The sequence below is a fragment of the Phodopus roborovskii genome, unplaced genomic scaffold (assembly GCF_943737965.1).
Source record: "Phodopus roborovskii unplaced genomic scaffold, PHOROB, whole genome shotgun sequence".
NCBI classification, from domain to species: Eukaryota; Metazoa; Chordata; class Mammalia; order Rodentia; family Cricetidae; genus Phodopus; species Phodopus roborovskii.
Window position 1 is genome coordinate 5,647,613 of NW_026126651.1, and position 24,617 is coordinate 5,672,229.

General features: G+C 49.3%; 1 protein-coding gene across 2 annotated transcripts in view; it reads right to left on the bottom strand.

The window, feature by feature from the left end:
* Positions 1 to 24,617, bottom strand: part of Nav2 (neuron navigator 2) — a 329,324-nt gene that overhangs the window by 189,510 nt on the left and 115,197 nt on the right. For both annotated transcript variants that reach the window (XM_051174388.1, XM_051174387.1), the window contains exon 3: positions 20,276 to 20,328. In XM_051174388.1, the coding sequence (XP_051030345.1) occupies positions 20,276 to 20,328 (53 nt within the window). The remainder of the gene's footprint in view (positions 1 to 20,275; positions 20,329 to 24,617) is intronic.

Below are 24,617 nucleotides of genomic sequence, written 5' to 3' on the forward strand. Positions count from 1 at the left end.
ATGTCTCTGGTGACCAAAAGTAAAAGAAACGACTCTGACTGGCTACCGCGATCTCTGGACTTCATAGAGTTTGCGCTATACAGCAAGAATTGCGCTCTCATTCACAACTAACTCCTGCCAGGATTTGCCAGACACCTTTGAGGTTTGTATGTGCTCAGACCATATGGACTCCAGAGTCTGCAGAGGGCTGGTCTTTCACAATGAACATATTACCTTTCTCCCTGTCCTCAGGTAATGTCTGGGTAGTGTGCACAGCCACAGCCGGCATGAAGGGGTTTCATCTTAAAAGCTCTGATGCGAGGAAAGCCCAGCTCTGTGTCACTTTGTGGCCACTCTGCTACCGACTTCCAGCATTTTCCTTCTCCACTTGTTTGCGGGGCTGCATCTGCCTCCTGCAGTCTTGGATTCTGGGGGTGTATTACAATGTCTGACACATTCCATGCTTTTTATCATGGTCTCAAAGTGATGGTGGCTGTCATAGATGGTGGCTCCCAATATTTAGCGAATTAAATGGGCATGGACCACCTGACGGAAACGGACATCTTAGACGAGCCCACACAGACCGCAGTTTGAAGGGATTCTCTCCTGGTGCTTATTTTTATTTATTTATTTATTTTTTTAAACTCAGGTTCCCTGTCTCCCTGTCTTTCCAAACATCCAGCCCCATCAGGCCTACTGCTGCTGTTTAGTCACGAGGCCCCCGGGTCCTACCATCGTGGAGGGGAGAGGAAAGCAGGAGAGGAAGAGATCACTGCACTGTCCTGGCACACACGGCGTGGGAGGGGGCAATTTGCTCCCACTTGTAAGCGTAATAAGAATTACATTGCCAAACACTATTTTACCCTATTACAAAATCCTGCTTGTACGAGAAAGTATTAGTCATAAGAGACAATACTGTCTGGGATGGCTTGTTTTTCATATCTGTACAGCAAGACACTCAATGGGAGGCTGTGAACCCACAAAGAGGCACTGTTGTATATACAAATATATGTGATATATATATTTACGTATATATGCATACACATACATATTTATTTAAAGAGATGCTCTCGATATGTGGTTCAGGATAAACTTGAATGCTTAAGCAAGTCTCCTGCGTCTGTCTTTGGACAACCACCTCCAGCTCCAGCTGCTATCCCACGCCATAAACGTTTGGGATTTGTTGAGTATTATGAAACACCTCTATAATCCAAGCTCTTGGAATGTAGAGGAGGAGAACTGGAAGTCTCTAGAGGAGACCCCACCTTAAAAGACAAGCAGAACTGGAGAGATGGTGCAGTGGTTAATTAAGCGCGCTCGCTGCCCCTGCAGGGGACCTGGGTTCAGTTCTCAGCACCCCTACGGAACTGAGTGACTCTAGTTCCGAGAGATCTGGTGTCCTTGTCTGGTGGATGTGACAGCAGGAACCCATGTGGTGTGCGCGTATACACGCAGGCCAAAAGCGTACATATGGAATAAAACAAATCTTAAAAAGCAAACAAAAAATATTGCACACCCATATAGTTTGATGCCTGTCTTGTCTATAACCCTGTGCTGCGTCTCTAGTAGAATGCGTCTACCTTGCCTGTGGCTGATGAGAGAAGCTTAGGTTATTATTATCCCCGTGGGAAAAGAGAAAGGGGAAAACCCGTTTTTCACTGAGTTTTTATTAATGCAAAAATTAAGAGTGGTACAGTTCATGTTTATTCTAGAAAGGGTCGTGTAATAAAGCTAAACACGCCAGTACGAGAGCAGACTAACGATGTGAAACTACAGGGGGCGAGTACTTAAGAAAAGCTCTCTTCAGCAGTGTACTTCTTTCCAAGGGTCGGGGACACGGCTAGGCCTCACATGTATAGAACGTACAGCATCATGTACAGCACATGGCAGGCTCTTCTTGCAAAGCTAGCCTGACTACATTTCAACCAGCCCTCTGGTAGCATTCCTTATGGTGTTCAGTCTTATGAGAAGGATGAGTAAGTCTAAGTAGGCCACCATTGTAAACAGGCAGGCATCCTTTCTCCCTAGCTATGTTTTTTTTTTTTTTTTTTTGAAGTTCTGTCCGTCTTTCATAGAATTTCATGGTTCCATCCACATTGTTTCACTGAGTGGAAGAGAAGACGTTGCTGTATGGGCGGCATCTTAAGGCTGCCATTATGCAGGTGGGGGGGGGTATAAACACACAACCATGTAGTATGTAGAGGCCAATGCCAGTCCTTTGTACGGGACCGCCCGGTCAGAATGCCGACGGTGCTGAGGCTGAGAATGGTCAAGCTGGATGGTTCCGGCAGGCAGGCACTGGGCTCCGATCTGCGGATGCTGTTGACTTTGGTGGGAAAGCGAGACAAGGAAACTAAGGGCAGGCTTTTGGCCAGGGTCACCCCGGCCAGTGCAAGGGCTGGGGGCTGCACCCAGGAGGCCCTTCTGTCTTGCTCAGGGGCCTGCAGCCACAGAGGGACCTCTTTGGGGTCCAGAGGGCCATTCCACGCCCACCCTGATTCCTCCGGAAGGAAGCACATGAACCAGGGAAGCATCTGAAACGTCCGTCCTTAGGTGAGAAGGAAGCGCCAGGCACCAGGAAATCCCAAGGGGTGGCATCCGAAAGGCTAGAAAACGTTAGATTTAAAAACAAAACTGGGCCACCATGTAAAAGTCACCCACAAGCCGACAAGTACCTCGAAACTGTCCCCAGTGCCCCGAACCCTGCGCCAGAGGAGTTAAAAAGAAATTCCTCAAGTCACAGATCTACTCTTTAATCATGTTCTTCTGGGGCTAGAAATCACTCCTGACAAGGGGGGCTGGGACCCTCACTGTATTCATCTGCACCCCAGGAGCACAGCGAGACTAAGGAGAAGGAAGGGGTCGGGCCTGGATTCCAACCGCTGACTTCATTTGGAATGAGATCAGAAGCAGGGCCTACTGCTTTGATCCCAGCCCCCTCGCCATTAAGTTACCTTACGGTTTTCCTCCGAATACAGCGCAGGTGAGCAAGCCAGCTCCCAGGCTGTCAAGGCTGCAAGCCACCACCCCACCCCAGAAAGCATCCCATCCCAGGGCTCATTGTAGCACAAAAATGCCCCCCTGCCACCTCTAGACAGGCTCCTGGGCTCATGTGCGATCCAGACACCCAGTGAGGACTGAGGGTCCCGTTAACACTGGGAGGCAGAGAGAGCGAGAGGAGACTCTTTAAAAGAAAAGTATGTGAATAGGGCCAGAACTGTTCATTAGCATGGTGCGGCCAACATAAACCACTTTCCAAAATTAGCTAAAAGAAAACAAATCTGTGTGAAGCCTGGCGTTTCCAGGCTTGCCTAAGGGGGCTGGGGATGGGTAAGAAGGCTTTCAGGATTGTTGCCATAGAGACGGGTCAAGAGCTCTGGATTGCTCCAGTGCGCAGCATCAGCTGAGGTCGGAAGCCCAGCAGAAGGGCCACCGTGCGGCCTGGATGCAGAATGTGGCAATCTGAAGGATAGGCAGGGGAAGGAAAGGGATGAAGGCCAGGACGCCTTCCCCAGAATCCCATTCCGAGCCCGGTAGGTAAAAATGTAGCAGCCTCCACCACGATCAGTCCTCAATCGCAGTGTACCGTTACAGTCTCATCTTAGTACTCAGAAGTCCATCCTGTGGACCAGTACTAGACACAGTAGGGGCATAGCTGTGAGTTCAAGGCCAGCCAGGTACATACAGCAAGTTCCAGGTCAGCCGGGGTTATGCAGTGAGAAACAAATGGAAAGATCGAGGCCTGACTGCTAACAAATACGTAAACTTCAGAGGAAGTACTGTTGTCTATCTCCTCTGTAGCTTGGGCAGGGATCAAATACCATCTGTTGTAGCAGTTGTCATGGCAACATCTCTCTCTGAATAGCAGCAGAAGAGCCCATGAAAACGCTGAACGCAAGCAAAGATGACCGACTGTCTCTCTCCTGGAGCTCAGCGCTCCTGGCAGAATGGGGCTTTGGCCAAACCAAGTCCACACAAACTTCTCACTGTAACCCTTGGTGCTCTCCACCCTGGGAGAGGGCAAGGAACTATCGCATCAAAGTCATGTCGCAGCCATGTTTTTATCACACACACACACACACACACACACACACACACACACACACACACACACACACACAAGGTGCCCAGAACTAGGCAAGGCTACGTTTTGACTTGGGTTTCAGCTCTGGATCCCACAGCACAAGGAGGACCTTTACCTTCACCAAGGCAGCTAACTGCATCCACACCCTTTAACTAGCTGAGCCTGAGGATTCTGTGTTGGGCGTGGCTCCAGCCACAGCGTCCACATGAAGCGCCAGGGATTATGGACTTGAGAGATGAGGATGCACAGAAGTAGTTCTCAACATCTGAGCCAGGTCAAGGGAAGGTTTCCTCTGATAACCTGCCTTCCTTTCTGTAGGGAGCAGAGGAAGCTCTGAGAGGGCGAAGTCTTGAGTCAATGAGTATTGTTGACGTGGGAACCGCCATGCAGAGGGCTCAAGGCCTCAGACCCATGGGACTATGGGAAAGCAGCTTTCTTCTCCTGGATGTTTGCAGCCTGAGACTGCTCAACCACTCCTTCGTGTGTTGTATATAGCAAACAGTTTGGTGACACTTTATCAGTCCACACACAGCCCTCCAGACCCCCGCCTTCCCATGTGCGTGTGTTTTCCTGCCTGTCTTCTCTTTACTGTCTCTCCAGTCAGGGTTCCCAAAGACCCAAGACATGCGAGGCAAGGTACATTTCTATGCCTGTTTATACAAAGAAGACAAATAAATAAAGAAGACTATCAACTCCAAAGAAAATAAAAATAATAAACTCTGGGGACATGTCCTGGCCATGCTAAGGGGACATGCCAGGTGCCTGCTCTGCCAGCCACACTTTGCTTCATCCCATCTCTGTCAGCGTAGTCCCGGAAAAGCTCACACGGAGCTTTTATTTTTAGAAGGAGGCTCCAGAAGCGAGGGATCACACCTCAGTTGCTCATCTTCTCCTAGGCAGAAAAATGCTGGAATTGTCCAGGCCTGACTTGTAGATGGATCAGCTGGCTACCACTTGCCTGGATGGTTTGTCAGTCTGTCTCTCAGGATACTAAGGGGTACAAAGTCTTGGCCAGATGGGAGGGAAGAGGTCCAGTCTTTATCACAAAGAAGGCTGACAAGAGTAAACACTATTGTATAAGCAGGTAGCTGGACACGGGAACTGGAACGCTGTCCCTCAAAGAAACATTCATGTCCGAGATGATGGACAGCTCGTAGTCAAGGCGATCAGCGCACCATTTATGAATGGTGAAACACCAGGCCCTGTCTCAAAGACGTACAATCGTCTGTCACAAACTTAAAAGCAAATTCCTAGGCCCCTCCCACCCTTTTTAAATTCACATGCGTTGGTGTTTTGTCCACATGAGGGTGCCGGGTGCCCTGGAACTGGGATTACAGACGCGTCAGCATGTGCACGTGTGCCACGGCATATTTGTGGAGGTCAGGGCTGTTTTGTAGAGTCTGTTCTTTCCTTTCACCTTTATATGCATTCTGGGGATCAAACCCAGGCCCCCGGGTGGCATAGAAAGCGCCCTTACCCACTGAGCTCTCTTACCAGCCTCCGTTTTTTTTTTTTTTTTTTTTTTTTTTGAGACATGGTCACACCCTATTGTCCAGGCTGGCCTCAAACTGGCAGTAATTTTAGTTTCCCTTGTGTTGGATTTTATTAATCTAAAAAATAAAAAAAAGAGGTAACTGAAGCTCTGCCCTCAGGTCCCAGCCACTGCCATCAGGTATGGGAGCTGCTTTAGAGCCAGAGAAAGCGCATCTGCTGCAGTGCAGTGAGCTGGAAACTAGAAGGCCCGAGACAGTGGGATTGGGCTGGGTGTGGCACATGGCTCCACCCACGCCCCGTTTCTCTTCTTCCTCTATCGCCTTGTCCCGCTCTTTCCCGTGATTTGGCAACATTACCTACCATACCATTTATGATATTTATAACTTTAGCTTTCCAAGATGCTGTCAAGAATTCCTTGGGGAAATAAAAAAAAAAAAAAAAAAGAGGGAACTTTATAGGAGTTTCTCTGATGTTTTAGCAAATGGATAAGTCCATATGGATACGAGAAAGAAAAAAAAAATTCTAGAGGGGGAGAAATTGAAACCAAGCCTCTCAAATTCCTCCGGTGACTATCGTTTTCCGTTGTATCTCGGACTGCCTAGACTAGTTCATTTTCCTAGGGTTTTCCAACTTTCCAAATTTTCCGCTGGAAACAAATGGAGCCTGACAAAGGTGCTAAAAGCCGGTCTTCACCCCGGAGACTTCCAGAGTGGGTCTCCAGAGCTGAGCTCTGCCTGATTTCCCCGACGGCGGCCTTGTTAGCAGAGGCAAGCCACTGGCAATGGGGACCTTCGCATAGCACGGCTGTGCTCTGTGCATTCAGTCAGAGCGACGCTCTCTCTTCCGGCTGCTCCAATTCCTTCCCTGCTCTGGCTTGCCTTTCTCTCGCTGCGACCACACACTGACCGACAGCAACTTGGGGAGGAAAGGATGTGTTTGGTTCCAGTCCCTCGTGAAGGGATGCTAAGGCAGCACCTGCCTGCTTCTTCGGCCTGCATGGAATGATGCTTCAGGACTTGGTCCCTCTGGCCTGCTTAGCGGCCTTTCTTATTCATCCCAGGCTCACTTGCCAAGAGATAGCACCACCCACAGTGGGCTGGCCTCTCCTGCCATCAATTAGCAGTTAAGAAAATGTGGCACTGACAGGGCCACAGGCCAGCGTGGTCTGCTCAATCTTGCAGTTGCAGTTCCAGAGGAATTTAGGTTTGTGTCAGGTTGACAGCTGAGGCTAACTAACTATGATGCTGGCTCCCTGAGAAGTCAAGTGAGGAGCGGAGTTGCAAACAGGAAACAGGAGGAGGGCCACGGGGCCATCCTGAAGTGCCTCACTCGGTTACCTCCATGGGCTGGAGGTGTCTGTCAAAGGAACAAGCCTGCAGCTGCTAAGCAAGTCCCTGGGGGGAATCAAAGGCACAGCCGGATCAGTGATAGACAGATGTGCCAATTAAGTAAATGATGAGACTCCTACAATGTGAGTGACGGCTATCATTTGGATCTGAAATGTCACTGAAATACTGAAACATGCTGAAGGCTTCACAACCCCAGCAGGTGCTATTGGTGGGTGGGACCCATTCGATAGGGGGCCTGGCGGGCAGCCTAGTCACTGGGGTGTGCAAAAGGGACCTCTCCTTTGCACTTTGTGGTAGCCTGAAAGGAAGAGAGCTTTGTGTGCTCCCTGCCATGGCGCGTGGGCGCCTTGCTGCAGTCCCAGAAGCGACAGGACGTATCAGATGTGCAGTGAAACCCTCCAAGCCAGGGCACACAAATGAAACTCCTCTTTGGAAGCTGATCCTCTCAGGAATCTGTTATGGTAAGGGAAAAGCTAAGCCAGTAAAGCAAGTCTACATTTAAAAATCGATAGCATTTTGCAGTAATGCTTGGCTTTACTCAGAAGAGACAAACCCAGGCACTAATTTCAGCCAGAAAAATCATGACCTCCAGTTCTCCAAACATGAGGAAGCATAGGATAATGGACACTTGCAGAAGAAGCTTGTCTGGGAAGTGACTGGAACCCAGCGGTCTCACGTGGCCCTTGAAAAACACCAATTAAACGCCTGCTTTCTTCCAGGCCCTAGCCTAGATGCAGACAGCACAGAGATGGTCAGAACAGCATTGTCTTTCCTCAAGGAACAGCCAGGCTACTGGGCATGTCCTGGCTTCCACGTCAACAACCACACAATAAATTCACACTCACAACAGTGCTGAGAGTCAGCTTCCACACTTAAGAGCTAGCCACGGCCTTGCCATGCTCTGTGTCTCTGTGTAGCCTTGCAAGTATTAGTCCTACACTCAAGCCGCCGCAAGCCAGAACAACAAAGCAAACAGACGGCAGTTTGCAGGGACAGCTGACTTGAATTATATACCATCGCTGATCGCTAACATAGAGTAGGGAATTCTGCAAGACACATGCAAGCTACCTCAGACCAAGAAACTAGATTTGACCAGTACTGATAGGCTCTACAACATGACTGAGGCCACATGCCACTCAGTCAGAAACTATGAGAACAAAAATAATTTAAATAGCATTAATAATTGAAATAGTAGTCCTCAACTCTTGCTTACTGGAGAGCCGGAATGTCAGAGACATGATGTGGCCACTGAAAGAGGAAGATACACGGGACACGGAAGGTCTCCATTTCAGGACACTCTTGAACTTTCCAAGGCTATACGATCCCTGTGCGGAAATGGTGGCAGCGTTTGGCTTGTCACAGAACGCTAAGCTCTGTCACTATTTATATCTACGTGCAAGCATTCAGTTGAGCCAAATAAAACTTCCACTTACTGTTTAAAAATTCATGCTTGTTATAAAACAACGCAAGGATGCTGACCATTTCACATGCTGTCACCTCTTTCTCGGTACACTAAGAGGACAGCACCTGTCTACTCCCCAGGCCAACTGCAAGGACTACGGTTAACTGCTGGGCGATCGCGAAATAGTCCACTCTACACCAACTAATAAGCAAAGCAAGTAGTAGAATCTGAAAATCAGAACCCAAATCCCCAGAAGTCCTTCTCAAAGGAGTCTCCTAAGAACACATCATACGTGGAGACAGAGATCAAGGAATGGGAAGGGAGCTCTGCCGGTAAAAGGTTTGCTTTGGAAGCATGAAGACCTGAGTTCAATCCCAGAAACCAGAAAAGGCCAGATACTGTGGCATGCCCTTGAAATGTCAGCACTAGTAAGGAGGGGGCCCTTGGGCCTTGCTGGTTAGTCAGTTGTAGGATCCAAAGGGAACTCCAATTTCCCAAACCACCAAAGGCAGTCCAAATACCTGAAAATGAGCTCAATCTAACTGGGGGGCAGTTAGATAAAAGCCACAATTCCTCAGGAACTTGTGAAATGGGCCCACCACCAATAAGAGTCATTTCTCCTAATTCTGACTATCCGTTCTATCTTTCAGAATATCAAAGGTCATGCTGGCCTCCAGGATACCCCAGGACCACAAGCGCCTGCTACTCATGACAAAGTCCATGCTAGTGTCCTGAGTGTCCTGGTCCTTCTCACCTCCCCCTGCCTGCCTTGTCTCTGCAGCTGTCCCTTCTCCTTAGAACCCTGCTATTCTCTCTCTCTCTCTCTCTCTCTCTCTGCTGGTCTCCCTTCTCACACATAGATAGCCCAGGCCATGTTCAGTCTACTTATTTCTCTCCCTGCTTGAACTACTCCACATGCCTCTGGCTATTTTCTGGAATCAACAATAAAAACCTTCCCTTTAACATGCCATGGAGTGGTCATGTCACCAGTTTATAAGCCAGTCCAGACTACATGGCAAATTCTAGACATTTAAGAGAGACGCTGTCTAGGAAAACAAGGTGGGTAATACCTGAGGAAGAATAGCCAAGATGGCCCTCTGGCCTCCACACTCATACATACACACGTGTGCACATGTATATGCCCGTGTGCACACGCTCGCACACCACACACACACACACCACACACACCACACACACACACCACCCACACCCACACACACCACACACACCACACACACACACACCACACACACACACACACCACACACCCACACACACACCCCCCACACACACACACTGACTGGCCTTTTGATTTGCTTCTGCAAACACTTTCTCAAAAAGAATGGGGTTGGGCGGGGCCTTCCTCCAGGCTTTCCCATGGCAGACTTGAGCCAAGGTGAACCTCGCAGCAGGTCAATGTGAGGAGTTTTGGTCCTTGCCTTCCAGTTCCTCTGGGAGAAGGGAACATAGAGATGAGATCTGGTTGGGCTGTGGCACACAATCCAACTCAATGTCACTACATCAACGTCAACATGGGAAACCCTCTCGTCCGACAGAACCACTCGGGAAAACCGTCAGCTCGGCTGGAGCGAGCACCTGGTTGGGTCATTTTCCCAGTCTGAGTCTTCAGCAACGAGACCAGGCAACTCAGGAGGGCTCCATCCATCCAGGCCAGATCCAATCTGTACGCTGAAAGGACACCTCACGGAGGAAGGGAGTTTTTTTCCAAGAGGTTCTCGCACCCAATGGCAGTATTTTAACCCTTCAGAAGCAGAGGCAATTTAAATCCCCCCCAAAAAAATTTTTTTTGATAAGCACTTGTGCTGGTCTGAATGAGAAATGTCCCCCATAGGCTCATGCATTTGAACACTTGGCCCCCAGGTGGCGGTGCTGTTTCGGGAGGCTATGGGACCTTTAGGAGATGGAGCCTTACTGTGTGTCACTGCAGTTTTACAGCTCACTTCCTCCTGCCTCCCCATCCCACTTCCTGTGTGGCACGAAATGTGATTTCTCTGTTTCCTGGCTGCCAGGTGAGTTCACGCCCCTTCTGCTGTGGCTTCCCCACCACGAGGGACTCCATCTCTCTGGAACTACCAGGCAAAACAAGCCTCTCCTTCCCTGGGCTGCCCTTGGTCAGGATATTTTATTACAGCAATACAAAATAAACACACACAGTTTATCAAAATGCTTCTGGAACATGAATCTTTCAAACCACAACAGAGCCAGGCACAGGATTCCTTAAGTTCATAATACTTGCAAGGGTATGATGTTTAGGGGAGTTAAAATGTGTGCTGGAGGATAAAGGGGGAACAAACAAATAGAAGAGGCTGGCTGGGTACCAGAGGGTATGAGGAGCCAGGAGTCTGGCTCAGTACTAGAACACTGGCCTAAGATGGATAATACCCTGGGTTTGGTCCCTCACAGTTCAAGGAAAAAAAAAAGCAGGTGGAGATGGTGATGTCATAAACCCAGTCCACACCTGCCCAGAGGGAGTAGCTGCTGCCTAGTTTTTAGCCAGTGTTTCCCATCAAGGAGCGAACTCAGTGTTGCCGGATTGATGATCTTTCCACCAAAGCAGTAAATCAATTTTGATCACTCTCACTTAACTGAGAACATAACATTAGTCAGGCTTTCCTTCTTTCTAAGTTTTTCTGACCCTGCCCTTGAGACTGGCAGACCCCCCCCCTTACCCCCCACCCCCGCTCAAGCGAGCACAGGGGCTCACAGCTCTTGTGCTCACGCATAGGCCATGGATGCCTTCAAGTGCAAACGGGCATTCCACGCTAAGTTCTGCTCCATGGAGATATAAAAAGAAAATTAAAAAAAAAAAAAAAAGTTAAAAACCACACATACAAAACCCAGTCCTTTGATGCTAGGCTGAACATAAGAACTCCATGAGGACATGTGCAGGGAGGTGGGCCCAAGCACCAGGCCCAGATGGCTTTTATACAAACCATGATCCAAATGGCTATAAATCATCATTGGACTTCTCTTTCTGCTCAGGAAGGTCTGAGGCATGCTGCACACCCCACCCCATCTCCTCACCCTGGCATACACCGAGTGCCTCCCTGAACACCAGGCTACCACTCCAGACACCTCAGGCCTGGCATAGGTGTAAGCCAAAACCCCTTCAGATTTCCACTGAGCATTTACAAGGGGTATGACCTCTGCCTGCAAAGATACTCAAGTCTAGTAGGGAATGCTAGACTCAGGGAATACTAGACTCACATCCATCAGTGAGCTAAAGAGATTAAGACATTCTGTTTCTATTACAAAGCTTTGTTGTTATCTTACAGCCCAGGGGCCAGTGAGATGTCTCAGCAGGGTGCAGGGGACTAGTGCTAAGCCTGGAAACCCTGACCTGAGTTTGATCCCTGAAATCTATGCGGTGGAAGGAGAGAACTACATTCTGCGTGTTTGTTTTCTGACTGCATACATGCATCACGGCAGACACACACACACACACACCAAACAAACAAACTTGGGGAAGAAAATTCTCTTGTAAAATTTGCTTGAATGTCATGGGAATTACAAGACAAACATAAATTAGGACACTAGAATATATCCACGGAGCAAATGAAGGGTCCTAGAGACCAAGGAACTAGGCCTGTAGGGAAGTCACTTCCACGAGACCACAGCCACAGACAGGGACAAGCAGACCCCTTCAGCTTGGAGTAAGCAATGTTCTTAAAGACTGTCTCCCAGAAGAGCGCCTGTGCTAACTGCTAACCTCAGCAGACATCTTGTAAACACTGCCAACTTAAAACATTTAGAACACCCCAATGACTAAATACTGTGCTTAAAAGTATATTTGAACAGGTACATCCCCAGAGGGGATTTTCTTTTTTCTTTTCTTTCTTTTCCTTACTTTTTTTTTAAACAGTCTTGCTACATAGCTTAGCCCGCCCTTGAACTCGTGGCAATCCTCCTACCTCGACCTTCTGAGGAACTGGGGTTACACGTGTGTGCCACTATGCAAGGTTGAGGCTTTTCTCTTAAAGTCTAAGGCATCGTCGGGCGAGCGGATTTCAAGCTTGGTGGCCCGAGCATCTCATGGAAGCCTGTGAAAGGGGTCAAGTCTTCCACGTCCCCTAGACCACAGCTGAGGCGAAAGAGCCGCAGGGCCGGCCAGGCCCAGAACCTTCCTTCCATTTACCATATTCCTCATGCTCACTGACGTTGGAGAAGCCTTGCTTGAGAGGCTGTGCCAACCCCAAATAAACTGCTGCGTTGGTGTCTTTCCGTAGCTGTGACTTGGGCTGGGAATAACGGTACCGGGCTATGACAACAGTGTGGCTGGTGGGCCCCAGGTCAGCCTGGCTCCATGGTGGTGAAGACTTGTCTCATAAAGTAAATTAAAAATAAACTAAAAAAAAAAAAAAGCCCTAAAACTAAGTTAAACTGTAAGAGAAGACACAGAATGGGAGAATTCCTTGGCCCAGGACAACTTGGGGAAAAAAAAATTTTTTTTCCAAGCATTTTAAAGTATTATACTTATTACAAATCTGAAGAGCAGCAGCATCGCTTCTGCCTCTGAGAAGTCCCCAAGCAGTCAGATCATTCACGGTTTAGCTCTTCCATCTGAGAAACATGAGCTGAAACACGTGTAACCTGGATAGCCCAAGGCCAGGAGCGAGGTAAGGAGATGGAAACCAGGCTACTTGCAAGACAGAGCCTTGGCGTTATTTAATAACACATAAAATATGATCAGTCTCTCATAAAAGTGGCCTAAACATCATGTCAATTACAAGACAAACATACATGAGTCGGGGAGCATGACCCATCCGAGTTTACATTTGCAGGAGAGCTGTATCCATCAGCATCAGCTCTGGGAGCTCAGATGAAATGGCAGAGCCTTTCATGGCTGTGCAGGGTCTGGGTTACCTGTGATGCAGGGGTGGGGTGGGGTGGGGTGGGGTAGGAGGATGTGCCAGGAGGAAATGGACTGTGAGTGTCCTCTAGGCCTCCTACCTGAACCTGCTTGGAGGGTGTGGGTATCGAGAGCTCCTTCCTCACATACACAAACCGTGGAGGCATCACCCAGCCTATCAGGAAAGAGCCTGCCTAGCCAGCTGTGGCCAAGAAGCCCCGGAACTTCCCTTCTGATTCGGTAGTCATTGCGCTTGAATCCTAGAGCATGTTAGCGTCCAGATGCTCCTATGAGCACACAGCTGAACAGCTTTGAACAACAGGTTGATTTACATGGTCAGATGTCCCGTATCGGCCTTGTGGAGCTAAGTTCACAAGCTTTGTCCATATGAGCTTCAGAGCTGTGCCCATTTGAGCAGTCTCTAGAGCGGGATGTTTTCCTAGTAGCCCTGCACTCCATGGCTTGTGGTCCCTTCCTCTGTCTCCAAAGCTCTGGGGAAATCACACACACACACACACACACACACACACACACACACACACACACACACACACACACACCAGGCACCTAGTGATGTCAGCTCTTCTGGAAATGACTGCCTTGAGCACTAAGGCCTTGTTGCCCCAGAGAGGACATGCAGAACCAACCAGACAGTACACATCAAGGTACAAACCCTGAACACACCCAGCCTTCTTCATACTCCTTGAGGTATCCATCGGGTCAGTAACTGGACCCTGAAGGGCCTTCTAGCTGTTCTTAAGTGTGCAAAAGAGCAATGGAGAGCTGATGGCAGCAGTTGTTAACAGACTTGGGTTCAGTTCCCAACACCCAAGTCAGGCAGCTCACAGCCACCTGTGGACTCTAGCTCTAGGGGATTCAACACTTCTGGGCTCCTTGGGCACCCGTGGTCACTCATCCACAAATCCACACACAGACACCTACACACATAAATAAAACAACCCCTTAATGAAATAAACCAAAACAGAGGCCCAAGACAGGGAGACAGACATGGAGACTGCTACCACCTTTAAATGTAACAGCCCAAATCGATCAGGATGGCGGAATGGCCACAATGGCCGCTGAGCGGGAAACTAAGGGTGCTTCTGGCTGTTCTTGGTCCTGGCTTCTTCCTACTTTGCTATAAACTCTGAGCGGCCTCTGAGATTTCCCTCATTCCTTCTTGGTTCTGTGACATGTGTGTGCCCCTAAGGCCATGTAAAAATAGACTCAGGAGCCTGGAGCAGAGGCGTCTCAGCTGCCCGAGGATCTCAGACACTCCCAGGGCACGCTGCCGGCTTGCTGGCAGCTGCCTGGAGGGCTCCTGGCCACTGTGCCTGGAAATTTGATCTGGTTGCAGATGTCCCTTTCCTGGCCCGGGAGAATGAGGCTGAGAGACCTGGCGCCCAGAGGCATCTCAAGTAGGGGCCACCTGCCCGTGGCACCAAGTGAGTTCTCAGTGACAGGGCACCTCAGGCCTTTCCCAGAAACATCCAGACCCCTCCCTGCCTGCGAACTCCTTGCCAAGCTTGGCCGCTGCTCCAGAGTCAATAAACATAGGGAACAGGGACAGGTAAGGAGGAAGACACCATTTTTTTTTTTTTTTAAAATGGTGTTCCTTCTCCATGTCAGTGAAGACCCCGGCTCCTCCTGGATGACTATCCCGTTCCCCCAAATCCTCAGTTTCCATATGCAAACACAGATTAAAAGTCATCCCTCCACCTTAAAGCCCTTCTGATCCCTAGTATTGTCTGCTTGATGGAATTTAGGATCGCCAATGTGGTTTAAGTGAGGCTGGAGGACTCAACCCAATAAAGGAGGCACCACTGCATGAGCCGGTGTCCCAGATTGGAGAAAATGGAGATAGTGCCCAGTGGTACCCCACGCCTAGCACACAGATCACCCGTAAAGCAATGCTGCCCTGATCCTGGTGGTGATGACAGAAAATGGTCCTCAGAGCGTAAGCAGCATACATACACTGGGACACAGTGTGTGACCTCAAAAATGCATGTGCACCTCAACCTTAGGGGTCAGAAGAAAACAGAAGCCCTAATCCCATCACAGAGGGAAGGAGGCGGAGGACCAGAGCTGGCGCCTGCTGCCTTGGCCCTGAGGTCTGATGCCACCTTTCTCCTTCCTCAGCCCGCTCCATCACTGTGTGTCCCCAGGTGCTGGCCTTGGAAAGGGCTGGCCAGGGTAGGCCTGCCCCAAGCTGCCCGCCCACCTTACAGCAGCATTCAGCTCTAATCGCTTGTGAGTGGCGGCTCTTCATATAACGCTGGTGGAGCGTTCTTCCCGTGGAACTTGGAGAAGTTTGCCAAGTCCTGCCATACTTAAGTGCAGACTCTGTCTTGGCAACCTGGGTATTGGCATTTTTCACAGGGCAGAGGCAGGAGCAAGGGCATGCTCTAAGAAGGGGGAGGGGGTGTTAGGTTAGCCTGAGGTCTCTGGAGCCCAGAGGACAGCGGGCCAACTCCTGCAATCCACAATCTACTGAGCTGTATGCAAAAGCCTGGGTCTCTACCCCTTGAGGGGAGAACTGGCACTTTCCCTCCAACTTCTCAAAAGTTTTACATCCTTAAAGGCATGGACCACTAAAATGACAGCATCCGCATCATCACCATGGAGACTGCCACGGAGGCAGCAAATTCACCTGCTGGCTGCAAGGAGATGAACTAAGGATGTTTACCCAGTACTCTAATAGGCCCGGGAGCAAACGCTGTCTGCCTTAGTGTGTCCTACCATTTTAATCGCTGTCAACTATCAGTATTTTCATGGCCCCATTAGTTCTCATAAAAACCTTTATGGGTTGTGTGCTATTGTCATAGGGCAGGAAACTGGAGACTTCAAAGATTAAACAATTAATATCAGGCCCCAGGACAGCAGGAAGGAGCTGAACCTTGCCTAGCTCGCAACCCAGGCAGGCTAGATATTCCAGGGGAAAAGGCAAGATTCCCAGAGAGCAACAGAGGGGCCAGGAGGGGGTTGGAATGGAGGCCTGGCTGAAAGGTCCAGCTCTATGCCTCCCCCAAAGGGGACCAGAAAGCCAAGTTGCTTAAAATAATGATCCAAAGAGAAAGTCATCGCCTGCTGGCTAGTCCAAGGATCCACAGGGAACAGAGCCCCAGAGATCTCATGGGGCCTTGAGTTAAAGGCGAGAAAGAGCAGCCCAGTGGATGTTCAGTACCCTCTGGCTGATCTCCCATTTTTTTTTTTTTTTCTTTCTTTCTTCCAAACTAACACTTAATTCTGCTGAACAAATCATTTGAAAAAACCAACGAGATGCCCCTTGGTTGCCACGACAACATCATACAGCCAAAACATTTCAACCAGCTTTGACGCACCAGCTTACTTAAGGGTCCGTGGGATATGTTTGGTTGGGGAGGAGGGAATGGGGGTGTAGCGGCGACCGATGTTTCTAGAGCTCCACGTCAAGGATTTGGCACCAAAAGGTTCAAAGTCAGACTGAAATAGGCTAACAGCCTCCATAAAAACAAGCTGAGGTCAGGCTTGCCCTGGAAAAGTGAAGCCCTCACTCCATCAACGGCGTTACTTTTTGCTTCCTGGGGAGCTGGGCACTGAGAGCCATGGATGCTGAGTCCTGGGGATAGTGCCAAGCAACCCGGTCCCTACACTTCTGTCTGCAAAGGGCCGTGCCACAGGGGCCACAGCCAACCAGGATGGGCCATCCCAGTACAGAAGGGCTTATACAACCAAACACCGCCTGGACACACGCTAAGGCTGACCCAGGAATCCATGACTCCTTCCAGTGGGCAGGGCAGGGCTGCACTGCCTAGATCCCATGGCCGAACTGCCATCCAAACTGACAGCCTTTGATCTCTTCCTTCAGAAAAAGCTTTACTCTGGGATGGCAGCAATCTGGAGATAGAAAAAGAAGCCCGCTTATCCCATATCTAAACAGCCCTCCATGTCTGTGAGGTCTGCCACCCCTTGGTCTTTTCCAGGCCCCACCTATCACCTTGGCCCAGAAGGACAAGGACAGACACTGCAGAGCAGCCAGAGGGGGCTCTCAGCGCCAGCGATGATTGCCCTGGGGTGCGATGGGCCAGAGAGTCACGTGCTGTAACTGTTCTCTGGTCTCTGCCCATTCACCTGACTGCCGTGTGTGCTGAGGCCACATCTGGATGCTGGCTGTTCACCTGGCTTAGCCCAGGGCTTGGCACCGGGAGACACTCTGTGACTGTTGTCTGGGTGACAGGTCACTAGGATGCGAAGCCATGGCCCTCTCGTCCACATGCCTCTACCCTGGGATTCCAGCCCGTTTCCCAGCGTTCTGACTTTCCCATGCTTTAAAAGGAGAGCGAGACGCAAAGCAGGGTCTGAGTGTGGTTAGAGGCGAAGCTAGAGCTCTCAGTCCACGTGTGGACAGGGCACTGTTAGGGAGGGAAAGTGGCCTCTCTCCCAGGTTTGCTCTTCCTGCAAAGCTCACTGAGCAGCTGATGCATCAGATGCCTGCTTGGAACTGTTGTTTTTCTTCGGTCCCTTTACTGACAGCTCCTGGCGGGTATTCCTTTTCTATATTTTGGGAGCGTGGCTCACCCTCCCGGTAGAGCAACCTTTGCAAGTTCCCATCTCACTGTGTGTGTTTGTAATCTTCCCTCTACCAAAACGATGCTCTCCTCCAAACAGCAATGGGTCATCACTGATCGCCCTAAATAATGTTGCTGTGTGGTGGTGGTACATACTGCATATCTTTAATCCCGGCACCCGGGAGGCAGAGGAAAGTGGATCTCTGTGAACTCAAGGCCAGCCTGGTCTACAGAGCAAGTTCTAGGACTGCCAAGCCTACACAGAGAAACCCTGTTCTGAAAAAACAAAAACAAAGAGCAAACAACCAGAACACTTGCAAAACAATAATAATAGAAATAAATAATAATGCCTAACGGGGAGATTAGCTTTTTAGGAACTTAAGAGATGGCAACTGGCATACTATCAATTTACATTTGACAGGACTACATACATTTCAACTGTGTGAATGTTTACACACATACCACGCGCCCACACATGCAGGCACGCGCACACACACATAACGATTCAGTCAGTCAAAGCAATGTCTCAAACACCTCACCTCCTACAGGACCTGGTAGCTCTGCCTCGTGCCTTGTCACTGTTTTATGTTGCTATAAAGGACAATATCCTTGCTTAAGGCATCACCCTGGTGAGGACATCACTTGTCAAGGTTGCCGAGCAGAGTCCGGAAGCCACCCTTCATTTCTCACCACCACAATGCCGACTCCCTGTCCCTCCCCCCTTTATTGGCAACCAGACCACATGTCCCAAAGCGCTCTAACCCTAACCCTAACCCGTCTGAGTCTCTGCACCCCACACAGGCACGCTCTCTTCAACAGAAGAGAATGGCTATCATCTACAGTCTTCATTTTCCGAGACTCACATCGCCTTTGCTGAACCCTTCTCTGCTGTGTTTGCCAAGAGACATTGTCTGCTTCCAGACTGTAACCAATTATCGCAGGCAATTATAGAATTTTATATTGCTGCTCTAAAAAAGAAAAGCACCCCACCGCTGCCCCCCTCTGAGCGCTAACATAGCTGAGCTTGGGGAAGCCACAGGATCGCCTTGCTGTTGTGATAGTATTTATAACAAACGCATTTGCAGATAAAAATAAAGTTGCACAGAAGAGTCTGAGATGGTGGTATTTTACAAGCTTGAAAGTAGACTTCAATAACAAGCAGCATCTCCAATAAACCATACAGAAGACACATTCGTAGCAAGTAAAATAAAAGGCAGCCTACCTTCAAATGTCAGCTCTACATACATGACAACAGCTAGGACAAATGCATTGATATCTGTCCTAGAGGGAAGGAATGTCTCTCTTGCACATGAAGATAGACCCGTGTATGTAAAATGCTTGCACTAAAATTAAGTCTTCTAGTGTCCAAGAATTTTCAATTATTAATACACTAGACAGCTGCAGTAGCATTAGTAAAAATAGCAGCCAAGTCTTCCCAAGAGTCGGAGCAGTTCTCAGAGTCCTGTCTGGGGATTTTTCCTACGTAAGGAATGGCTGATCTGTGGATCAAACAAAGAGAGACACGGCCTCCGGGGTCTCACCCAAGAGAAACTTGATTCAGGACGTAAACTGGAAAATGACACACACACACACACACACACACACACACACACTCACACACACACACACTCACACTTATAATAAAAATGCGTTTTGTGCATTTTAAAAAGTTGTATAAAAAGGCTGCCTTCTGCCCAACTCTTCAGGATATAAACATGTCAGAAAATTAAAGGGAGCTCGAGAAATGCCAGGCACTCTGGAATGTCTGTGACACCTGTCAAGCCGTGGGGAGTGGAGTGGGGATGGAAAACTATTTTATGCCCCCCTTTAGATTTCTGGAAGCGAATCACGTCCAGGCTGTTGAACGTTCTACCAGACTCTGACAGCATGCGTTCTCTGAGTGAAGCAATGTGAGCTCCCACATCACAGACCCCACTCTCCCAAATACAAGGATCACTGGGAAGTCAAAGACTTGGCAACGTGAGGAAAGAACATACTAAACCAGCTAAAGACTAGTTTTTGCCTTTTTAAAGCTTAAATGCATCACCCTGGTGAGGATATCACTTGTCAAGGTTGCCGAGCGGAGTCCGGCAGTCGCCCTTCATTTCTTACCACCACAGTGCCGACTCTGTATCCCTCTCACCCTTACTGGCAACCAGATCACATGTCCTACACATCCCGCCACCCCGTCTGAGTCTCTGCACCGCACCCCACACAGGCAGAAGTGATCACAGATCTTTGAGTCATAGAGTGTTCATGTTCTAATCATGCATGCCTTTGTGCCCATGCTGTAGGATTTATTCTCAACACAAAGGCTATTTCATCTTTGCAGCCTGACAAGCTATACAAACGTCACAGCCATATCTTAATGAATGCTAACAAATGTGTCAGAAGCAGAAACGCATAGCGACATCGGGGTGGCTGATGGTGAATTAACGTGACCCCGCGGAGCAGGGCTTCTGGTGTGAAAGTTTACCAGGCTGCTCAGGTCTTTTAGAGTCACAGCCTGCTGCCCTTACACAAACACCACCAACGGACAGCCCCGCTTACCATTTGCGATCTGTTCTTTGGACAGCCATTGATGTCTTCAATCTTGTCGTTCGCTGTAAAAGGAAACACAAGTTAGAGCCACAGATAGCAGAGAGGCACAATCAGGACTGACTGTCAGAACGCTTGAGTCCAGGCAAGTCCTCGGGCCCACACCGGGGTCTGTCTGATCAAGGCTGTGTGTGAAATGCTGAGCGGCATCCAGCAAGCTTCGGGACTTACTCATCAAGTTGCCGTCCTCCAGGGACAGCTGGGGCAAGGTCATCCTCCCTTCAAGTAGAGCCAACTGCACTTGATGGGGCATCGTGATGTCAATGTCTGACCTGGGAAACAGTGAGCCGGGATTGCTCAGCAGGCTACAGAGACACAAACTTAACTGCAGCCCCTCCACAAGGACAGGGTGGTTCTGGGGGCACTGGCCCACTTCTGACTCAGCAGGTGGGGACCGAAGCCAATGGAAGCTGCTCAGAGCAGCTGTAAGCAGTAGTGCCAATGTTGCCTTTGGCCGTCCTGACTTTGTGAAGGGGAGGCAAATGATGAGACGGGAGAGTGAGATCCCGAAGCACCTTGGACCAAGACCACACAGCAAATCGGGGTGCACAGGTGCCTGAAGTGTGAGCACGTTGCTACTGGGGGGAGTGAAAGAGGATGCACTGAGTGGGCAGGAATAAAGTGCTAACGAGGAAGGAAGACGCAGCGTCCTGTGGTGAGTGCAGCTTACCACACGGAATTCCTAGGGAGATAGAGCCAGGGCGGCTGTGGAGAGGGGACCAAGTGGGAGCAGCAGGAGGCAGCTGCTGATGCTGCTTGTGTGCATCAGCTCTAGAGCTGCTCAACCTCTCTGGGCCATATATTCCCCCTCTGTGTACAGAAGCTAATACCACCTATTTCAAGAGGAGCAACGGAAACGTGATGGCAGGGCCTGGCACACAGTAGGTGCTTTGTGTGTCATCAGTTTCTTATCTTGATGACTCCATGTCAGGAAGGCTCAGAAATTCACTTACACCTTCATGTTAGATAAGCCCCCATCCCTAACCCTAAGCACATACCCGCCCCCATGTCACTGGAAGGCAATGTGCACAGGGGCCTGGCCCAATCCTACTGATCTCACATGGGATGCTCCCTCTTCTTGTCCCCCCAACACCAAGGCTACATCTCACATTGTCTCAGAGCTCTACAAATCTAATTCCTCCCCCACTGCCTCAAATTTCTCATCAGACTGTTATGACTATAATGGCTATAACTTCCACAGAGAGGAAAGACTAAAACCCATCTCAAAAGGATAATGGCATCAGAGTCTTCAAAGACTTCAGCATACTCGCCCTCCAGCAGCTGAGGTTATGCTGTCTGGAGAGAGAATCTCAAAGATGGAAAGCACGAGCCAGCCTGGTTGATACACACTTGCTTGATTCATGCATGGCAAAATGAGTAGATGCGCAGGCTGGTGGCCCGCCAGGGAAATCTCAATCTTCAGAGATGACGTGGAGGGTTTTTCAACCCTACTTAATGTCAGGACACAGGGAAAAGGGTTCCGGAAAGCCTTAAGACCAAAGGAATACCAAGGAAAGAAGATGGACGGTGCCCAGTTGGCCAGCACGAGGCTCAATAGCAGAGGACTTGCTTAGCGCACACAAGGCACTGGGTTTAGTCACTAGTGGGGGGAAGGCAGAAAGGGAAGGAGCTGCTCAGTGAGCAGAATGGCATCTGTTTGTTTAGTTCATGAGAAAATACAAGTATCCGGAACAGATTGCTGCCGTGTGAACCCCATAAGAACAGAGAGCTCCACCTGTCTTGTTTCCTCCAACAATCCCAGGGCTTAGGGCAGTGCCTAGCATAGTAGTCATTCGAGAAATATTTGTCAAAGGGAATGAAGAAATGGGTATTCGGAGCATCTCAGGGAAGCAAGGCTTTGCTGCTGCTTCCGAGGCAGCTGCCCCTTTGTTAGTAAATACAGATGCACATACTGAGGACAGGAAAATAACGGAATGCTCTCAACAGATGGCATTCCTTCACACATGGGAGATTAGGGCAAGCACAGAGGCTGCCCACCAATTTTCGGATGTTAGAGTGCGGTCCTGGCAAATCAACAGCCAAGGAAGCTGTCTCCACTGCAGGCTTGGAACAGCCCGAGTTGTGAATCACTGCCCTGATAAATGCACCTATCAGTCAGTGTCCCCTTCGCTGGGTTCTGATGAGGACCCACGTTGCTGCCTCCCCATCACAGAGCAGGATGGGTAGCTGGGATGCTGGGATGCTGAGGAGGTGACTTGGGGAGTGGTAAGGATCCTGTTACATGGACATGAAAGAGTTTGGTCTGATGACTCCTCTAATTCTCACTGGCAGTCTGTCACATAAATGTACTCATTCCATCTGTGAATTCAAACATCACAGCTCCCATGACCTAATACTGCCATTCACAACGGTGAAAATAAACCCACGGGGTATAGCCTGCTTATCAGCACTTACAGAGTGCGCAGGAAGACGTAAGTCAGATGGCTAATCCAAACTCAAACTCTTAAAAGAGCGAGGTTAGGTCTTGGGCCACCTAGTTTCTATTTTTATATAATTTAAATATTTCTTTGCTTAAATCCCCAAATATTTCCATGGTTGTCATAAATGCTTACAGTGTTAGGAGCCTTAGCGGTTGTGTTGGCCCTTCAGAGCCAAACGCATTAACTTATGGCAGGGGGTCTTTGGTTGGAGCCCCAAATAAGATCATCAAAAAGCACACATTTGTCTGCAGAGCGCTCAGCCACGGTTAAACTGGCATCTCTAAGAACCAGTGGTAATTATCTATCCCAGCATGTTCGGGACACTTTTACCTCTGTTAATGCAGTGACCTGCCTGCACACAAGTCTGTGATTGGAAAATGTCAACACATACCTTCAGTAAAGGTAGTGGCGCCAAACCGTGTGCCTTTCTGTACCCTTTCAAAGGACACGGTGTGTTCTAACAGCTTGTGGACTGACGTCCTGAACATGCCTGGCTACTGACAGCCCAGGCAACAGGGAAGGATGAAAATTGTTTACACAGACCCACCCTGCGGGCCATTGACAGAAGGGGTGTGTGGTCCCATAGGCTGTCTTGAACTTCTAGGGTAGAGGAAGCGGAGGAAGCCCTGAGTGAATGAAGGTACGGAGTAGACAGCCATGCCAAGGGCTCCTATGCCACAGATCCACAGGAGTGGCAAAACCTTACCCAAGTGAGGCTCAAGAGGGGCGGCAAAGTTTCCCTCAGGGGCCCAAGTGCGAGTGTTTATAAATGATTAGCTAGTGTGACCATCTGGGATATGTGCAGCCTGAGACGGCTCACGTACAGAGCCTGCCTACCCAAACTCACTCACTACCAGCCCCCACGCTACACCTGATAAAGAGCTTCTGGCTTGCAGTAGGTATCCCCTATCCAAGCGCAAACCCCACAACCAGACCTTAGCTTCCCTTCCCATGTGGTCCTTTCTTCATTCCCTTGATGCCCCTAGTCAGGGCTCCAGGACTCAAGCCATGGGGGACAAGGTTCGGGGACATGATAGAGAAGGCAATGCCAGACAGGGGTGAGAGGTGTCCCTTACTCTAAAATGATTTAAGCTGGCCTCAGACTCAGAGACTCACTTGCCTCTGCCTCGGGGACGTTGGGATTAAAGGCGTGCGCCACCGCTGCCTGGCACCCCGCCTGCTTCTTACCACCCTCCACCGCCCCCAGCCCCGCATTTTCTTTCTTCTTCCTCCTAGCTTGGTTTTTTTTTTTTTTCTACATAGGAACACATTTTTTAAGAAAACGACTCTTACTTTACTATCATTACTACTGACACTCTTGCTATGTTGCTCAGGTGGGCTCAGCCAGTCTCCACCCCGTAGCCTATCGTGTGACCGGGACTCCGTAGGCGTCCCGGCACACCTGGCTTAAATCATTGTAGAGTAAGCAACACAGATCACATCTGGGGCCCCTTGTACTTTGGTATGGATTTCCACAGAGCATGGGTATCATCTTCCATGGCATAATTACAAAACGCAGAAAATTTAGCATTGATACAATGCCAGTACTCCAATTTTGTCAACTGACTAAAAAATGTCTGAGAGGGTATTTTATCCCCCTTTGGGGGCTGCAGGCAGAGACCACACAACCCATTTCACTGTCGCGCCCACTTAGTCTCCTCCTTCCTGGCATGGTTTCTCTCTTTGTCTTTCAAGGCGTTGATGCTTTTGAGAAACACAGGCTATTTTTCTGTTTTAATATTTTTTTTAAAAACAGAATGTTCCACAACTTGGGTTTGTCTATGATTTCTTGTGATTGGTTGCACGTGCTCCATCCCAAACTGGAACATAACTGAAGTTAGGTATACCCTGTT